The 6,804-nt window shown below is 41.1% G+C and overlaps 1 protein-coding gene across 2 annotated transcripts; it reads left to right on the top strand.

Moving 5' to 3' along the window:
• The first annotated feature begins 667 nt into the window (after positions 1 to 667).
• Positions 668 to 6,574, top strand: LOC120706754. 2 transcript variants are annotated; one of them, XM_039991470.1, is made up of 6 exons: positions 668 to 988; positions 1,068 to 1,405; positions 2,740 to 3,050; positions 3,171 to 3,233; positions 4,324 to 4,835; positions 5,558 to 6,574. In XM_039991470.1, the coding sequence occupies exons 2-6, from the start codon at positions 1,134 to 1,136 to the stop codon at positions 6,251 to 6,253; spliced, it is 1,854 nt and encodes a 617-aa protein (XP_039847404.1). In that variant the 5' UTR covers positions 668 to 988; positions 1,068 to 1,133; the 3' UTR covers positions 6,254 to 6,574. The 2 variants fall into 2 exon arrangements, with proteins under 2 accessions (XP_039847404.1, XP_039847403.1); XM_039991469.1 differs by having other exon boundaries at positions 668 to 1,405.
• The last annotated feature ends 230 nt before the right edge of the window (positions 6,575 to 6,804 follow it).

The following is a 6,804-nucleotide window of genomic DNA, read 5'->3' on the forward strand; positions in this document are numbered from 1 at the left end:
TAGATTTCATCTAGTACTCCATGCCTGTGTCTAAACATGTGATGTGATATTTTTTGCCCAAACTTTTTGACATCTAAAGACAAAAACTCAATTTTTCCGAGTGTTTGCTTGTAACAAAAGTTGTAAAAATTTAGGGTGGTGTGCATTGCGTTCAAACTTGTATCTTCCATTCGGCAGATGTCTCAAGTTCTGGATCTAGGCTTGGTACTTCTGCTGTTATTTTTTTTAAAAAAAACTATTCTGCTGTTAGTTTGACAAGTTGTTTTAGGTTGATGATAGAAAAATATTCTGATGTCATGACTTCCACTAGGGCTTGGACTTCGTTGCCTCTACGAAGACTAGTGATCATAAAGCTTGGCATGCCGATTATAACCCACCAAGGAGGCAAGAATATTGGTAGCTAAGCTAAAATACCGCCTAGAAAATTGTTTTTTTCTTGAAGAAAAGAAGATTGGTAGTAGCTACCCGCAAAAAAAAAAAGATTGGTAGTAGCTACGAGTACGAGAAGGTCAGAAGGCCCATGACAACGTATTCCAAATCCAAAGGCAAGCCCGCAGGTCCCGCAGGAAGGTGCCGTGGTGGGCCCAGCTCGCGGGGCGGTGTGGACACGGAGGGGGTCGCCGGTCGCCCCACTGGCCACTACCGCAGCGAGGCGAATGGCCGGAAGGGGAACTCGTAACTGGCGCCTGCTCGCCTCCAACCTCCTCCCCTCCTCTCCGCTTCAAAACAAAAATCCGCAGATGCCACCTCCCCGCAGCTCGGCCCTCGCGACGGACTGATTCAGCCGCGAACCCGAGCGATCGCGCCCCGATCTCGGTTTCCCCCCACCAATAAACCTCCCCCCCTACGCCATGGCGATCCGCCCGGGCTGAGCCCTGATCCCTCCTTTCCCGTTGGCGGCGACGGCCCGCCCTTGGCCGGTTCTTCGATCTCTGCAGAAATTACCGGGTCAGGGTGTGTGCATGTGCACGCCCATGTCCTATACTGGGTTCGCCCCTAATTACCCCTTGTTGTGCTTCTTCGATCCCCGAGAATTTCGTTGCGGAGAGTGATCCGTGCGTCCACAGGGTTCTCTGAACGAAGATTGGGGGGGGGGGGGGGGGGGGGGGGAGGGGAATTCCGTTCGGGTTTCTATGGCGCCCGCTCCTGCTCCTGCTTCTGAGGACGATGGGGGCGGCGGTGCCAGGAACCAGAGCAGCGTGGTGGTGGTGAAAACCGAGGCCGTCTGCGCGAATGGTGGGGCTCTGGCGGTGCCTCCTGACCTCGTGAACGGCGAGGGAGATGATACCACCGAGTGCTCGAGCTCGTTCGGGGACACCTGCTCCGGATCCGAAGGTGAGGCGGATGGTTGTGAACCGGAGGTGAATTCTGGCGTCTCAGCTTGTTGGCCCTCGAAACCGCCTAGGTGAGTTGTTTCGGCAGTCCCTCGTGTGCTCTGAATGTTACTGATATATGATGATTGTACCTGTCCGGTTCATCGTAGCACAAACAAGTGTAAGATTATGCTAGGCAGTTAGGCACTGATGTGTTTCAGTGTTTGGTTTTCCCGCTCCTGCGCTCCGGGTGATAAAAGGGAAGGTTACAACTGATGTGTTTCAGTGTAGGGTGTCAACCGATTTACTATGTTTTAATTATTGCACCTTCCTTTCTGCGGAAGCGACAAATAGGATCGTTGTACCTATACAACAACAACATCGTTGTACCTATAATGGAAAGAAATGATTCAGTAACGTAATGCAGTGTCTTGTATGCTTAGTAATTACTACCTTGTCATCTGCATCTTCCGTTTCCAGTGTACATTCCGGTCATCATTTGTGTATGAAATATTAGAACTTATGATAGCACCTGATAGATTAAGACTCATGTATAATTTTTGTCCAATTCTTCTAAGCATAATAGAAGCAGGTGGATCAATGGCAACATACAGAAATAATGTATTCTACCCTTTGAAATCCCATGCCACTTATGGCAAGTATGCCTGCCACGATCAGAGAAAAGCAATTCCTGGATGCTCCTATGGGCTTCCATTTCTCAGCATAGCTATTTAAAAGGGTAGATAGGAAAATGGTAGCTTCTTCAAAAGCATTGTAAATCTATAGTGTTCTATTCCACCAGGACTTTGATTTCAACAACCAGGTCGTTTAATTCCATGATAATCAGCACAGGTTCAGGGGGAACCTTGTGTCTGTCAATTCAGTAACGTATCAATCACCGAAGATTGACACATCAAGCACCAATATCCTTCTGGTTAGAGAGGAAGTTCACCTAGATGATTTGTAATAAACAACAATATATGCTAAGCATGCCAATCTGAATTCACAAAAGAAGTTCCTAGCCTAGGATTCAAATCAACAAATAGATATGCATACTGGTCAGAACCATCATTGATGATGTTTATCTTTAATGTTGTAGACCATTATAGATTCCATTTTGTGCTTGTCAGGAAACATTTTATAAGTTTTTCATGCTTATTTTCTTTCTTTGAGAGTATGCTTCTGATTTGTGCATGCTTACTTTTGATATTCATGCTTTAAAACTACAATTGTACTCACAATTTTTTTTTTGGATAATTGAACTACCCTTATGAGTGCTTCAAAGTGTTAGCTTACCTGTAATTTTATGGGATGTGGAGCAAGCAGCTACTTGTTATATTCTTATAATATTTTGTTATAGTGTAAATTTTTGTTGTTCTGATACGCCTTGTTTGGGCTAATTTTGTGATATGGGATTACCCTTCAGAAGGAAAAAGGTGACAACTGAGTGGAGGAATTCCGTTCGTCCGATTCTATGGAGATGCCAGTGGTTAGAGTTGCGTATGAAGGAGCTGTCATCTCAAGTATCAAAGTATGACAGGGAGCTTGCTCTAATCAAGAAAGAAAAGGAAGTACAACAAACAGTAAGTAAAACAAATGATTCTATGTCAGAATCGTTTCAGATTCACAAAGTCCATCGGAACAGTATCATGAAGAGGAGAAAGAGGAAGAGACATGAAGAAAATGTTGATTCATCCTTGTACATCAAGAAGCACCAGATATTGTCATACAATCATGGTCCGACATCCAATTATGTTTACCTTTATGTAGTGATAGTACATCAATTTATTCATGGCCATGTTGATTTTGCACCAGGTTTTAGTTGTTACTGATAAGAATCATTCAATATTTTTGCAGACAAACAAAATAAGGGAGCTGAAGCTGATGGTGTCTTAATTGATGACGATTGTGGCAATGCAGGTATGAATGTGCCCATCTGGTCAAACTTTTCCTTAAAGTTAAAATGGAAAGAAATATATTTACAAAGTTACATTAGGCTGTGTTAGCTCGAGACCTGGTTGTGAGAAAAAAGTTTGCTTTTGTTAGGAATATGTTTGTGGTTTAGTAAAGGTGTATGTTTTTGTTTTAATCGAAGGTCAACAATTAATTAGTCGTCGAGCCATTAGAAATCCAAGATGCCAAATATAACCTTGTTGCCACATGGTTCTTAGTTGTTACTATTTACTCCCACTTTACTTTCCGTTTTGGGCATTACCAGTCTCTAGCGCACACCTTTGACTTTACTTAATATGTCAGTAAAAATATGAAAACTATGATTGCTTGAAAGCAGTTAACATGGAAATCTACTAATGTCATTTTATATGTAAAATTTTAATGCTTATATGTGTACTTTAGTGGTCAAGGTTAAAGTTTGATTGCACGCTTCCGAGACAAAATCTGTTTGGTAGAACTGACCTGGCTCTTGTGTAGATAGCTACCTGCCATTTTATCTTAAAACCTATCCTTATTGTTTGTGGAGTATCCATGCAAATATTCCCTCCATCCAATTATATAGGGTATTTTATTTTTACAGAATCTTCAAATTTTATTTTGCCAGGATTGAAAATTAGACTTTGACCATATTCAAGAAAAAAAATAGACTTTGATCATTGCATTCTCATAGTATACTGTTTTATCTATAAAATGAATATAGCGTGAAAGCATTTTGGGATATGAATGTGGCTGCATGATTTTATACAGTAGACATACTTATTATTTGAGTAAGCATAAATCAACATGTACAAAGTTTGAATTTTTCAGAAACATGCATACACTATATAATTTGGCAGAGTGAATAGTTTGTTCAGCCAAATATATTAAAAATTTGTCCAGCACCTTTCTGATCCTCTATGGTTTCATTGGATTTTTGGATAACTTGATGGACACACATAGCCACTTGGGGTTTGGTTAGATTGGCCAAGCAGAAAATGCAGCTCATATATATTCTCATCCTAAATAATTGTCAGGCAAGTGTTAACTATGTATTGTATTTGGTTCATTTTTAATGCAGTTGATGGCAGTATCAGTGGTGGACTTGACACTGTTACATTGCTTGATTCCGAGAATTATAATATGATTTTTGAGCAACTAACTTTAAAGGACACTCTCATGACAATCGATGGGCTCCAGTCTAGAGTTCATCTGCTGCAAGATCGTCTCAGCAAGGCTCATTCTGGAGGAGAAAGTTTGGCACTTTCTGAGGATAATACTGATGTCAGGGTGCCCCGGAAGAGACAGCATACTCAAAAGCGCTCATTCTCTTATACAAAGTGTCGATATACTAAACCACAGAAAAGGAAGAATCTAAACTATTTGCTGAAGGATGATGATGGATCAGCTCTTGCAGAGAGACCTGGTCTGCCTGACAGGGAAACTGACACTCATATGAAATATGCAAATAAGAATGCTGAAGAAAAAAGTGGAGAGCACAATCACTCGATGGAGACAGCTGTCACAGTAAACCTACTCTTGGGTACTGGCAATTCCATATCAAATGGTCATATTGGGGATTTATGCAAAGACGTAAGTCTCTGGTCCTTCGCTTATTCTTATTCCTCGTTTAATTATTTAGTGCTTGTTTGGATTTGGTTGGTCCTCTCAGAGTTACTGCTTTCAAGTTAGAATTTAAATCATCTTATATGCACTGGTGTATAAAGTCCCCATTTACTGTCTAGAGAAAACAATTAAACCTTATCCTGCATGTGTAAAATATTGTAGGGATTGCGACTTTACTTGTCTACTTTTAATACTTTTAAATAAATAAGTGTAATATCCATGTAATCAGATGCTATTTATTCGCAGAACCTAGAATTTGTAGTTATATCTTGGAAATTAGGTATGGGCCCATGTCAGATGTCCTGTGTGTTCCTATGCATTAGTACCAATACTAATCTAAATTTGTTATGATGTTTGTGAATCAGATGCATCCAGAATTCAATATCTACTTTGTCAGCATAGGTAGAAGATATCCCTAGTTAAATTTGCAGGTCAATTCATTTTTAACTTCGATTTCTAAACACACAGTACTAGTAACTTAGATATGTTTCTATTACAATTTTGAAATCTGAAATGTGGAGATTTGGCTATGCTGCCCGTATTGAGTATTTATCTCTACCGTATTATTTAAAACTATTTCTCTGATTTTGAACCATTTCCAGAAAAAAAAAATAGTGAATGTGTTAGCTTCTGGATAATATATTTGCTTCGGCATTTAGTTGATTCTACTACTGTTTCTTTTTTCACAGACCACTGATGATGTTCTCATAGACAATCAAGCAGTCAATGAAGCATGCCAGCAGTTTGATAAGGCCATACATCTGCCTTCTGGAAGTTCTTCTAGAGGCCAAAACATTTCTAGTCCAGCAGAAATGAACATTTCTGCTCCAGCAGAAGTGAAGAACACTTGTGCTCCTGTGGAAACAGATAGCACTTCTCCAGGGGTGGAGCCTGTCTCCCCTCAGAACAAGCAGGAGCTGAAACCTAAGAAGAAGAGGAGGAAGAAAGGCTCTTTTTTCACCAAGAAGCAGAGGAAAGAGGCCTCCAAAACACCTGCTGCAAAGGAGAAAATTGAGGGTACACCTTTAGCTGCAAAGAACAAAGCTGGGGGCACCCCTTCTGCTGCAACAGGGCTGGGAACCATGGCCGCTTGCTCAGCTGGGAAGAAGCGCAAAACTGGAAAGGAACCTGCAGACGCGAAGAAGCGTGAATCTGCAGCAACGAAGAAGCAGGAAACTGGGAAGACATCGTCAGCAACAAAGAAGCTGAAAACTGAAAACACATCCTCAGCTACAAAGAAGCAGGAGACTGAAAACGCGCCCTGTGCAATAAAGAAAGAAACCGAAAGCAGCTCTTTGAATCTAAAGATTGAGAAGGCTGTGCTGGTGGCTGTAAATAGCAGGAGGAGCCAAAGGGTCCGGAAGCCCAAAGTTTTTGATGAATGAAGCAGAGAGAGACGGCTTAGGGTCTCTGATGCGAATGTATCCTGTCGTCTGGCAGCCAAAGTCGGTGGCCATATCAAACATAGGAAGTGATGGATTGCCATGTAAGTTAGTGTACATATCAGCTTTTCCCTAGGTAAAAAAAAGGTCTGACCCAAATGGTTGGTTCGTTGTTCATAACCCTTCTCTTGTGGAGTTCCAAACAACTCTTGTCATGTTGTGTTACCTCTATATCCAAAATGAAAAAAAAGAGAGAGAGAAGAAAATATGCCATGTAATATTGCAACTTGGCTTGTGAATCTCTGTGCCTTTTCACTGCATGAATGATTTCTCCAGTCCCTGTTCTTTTCGATACTGTTTCGATGTGGTTGGACCTTGCAGCTAAAGATCCCTTGTGAGAGCATCTCAAAGAGCTATTGTATAACTTTATCTAAATTTAAGGTTTTACAAGTTTGTAAAAAAATAGAAGACTTCTTATAGCGTGAGTAAACCAACAGACTCTTTAAACTGCACTCCATATACTACTATACCAATGGACCCCACATGTCATACTC

Source organism: Panicum virgatum, chromosome 5K, assembly GCF_016808335.1.
Source record: "Panicum virgatum strain AP13 chromosome 5K, P.virgatum_v5, whole genome shotgun sequence".
NCBI lineage: Eukaryota > Viridiplantae > Streptophyta > Magnoliopsida > Poales > Poaceae > Panicum > Panicum virgatum.

Coding starts and splice junctions, on each gene's coding strand:
- LOC120706754 (XM_039991469.1), top strand. CDS start 1,134: ATGGCGCCCGCTCCTGCTCCTGCTTCTGAGGACGATGGGGGCGGCGGT. Junction 1,406..2,739: donor TGGCCCTCGAAACCGCCTAG/GTGAGTTGTTTC, acceptor ATTACCCTTCAG/AAGGAAAAAGGTGACAACTG. Junction 4,836..5,557: donor TTGGGGATTTATGCAAAGAC/GTAAGTCTCTGG, acceptor CTTTTTTCACAG/ACCACTGATGATGTTCTCAT.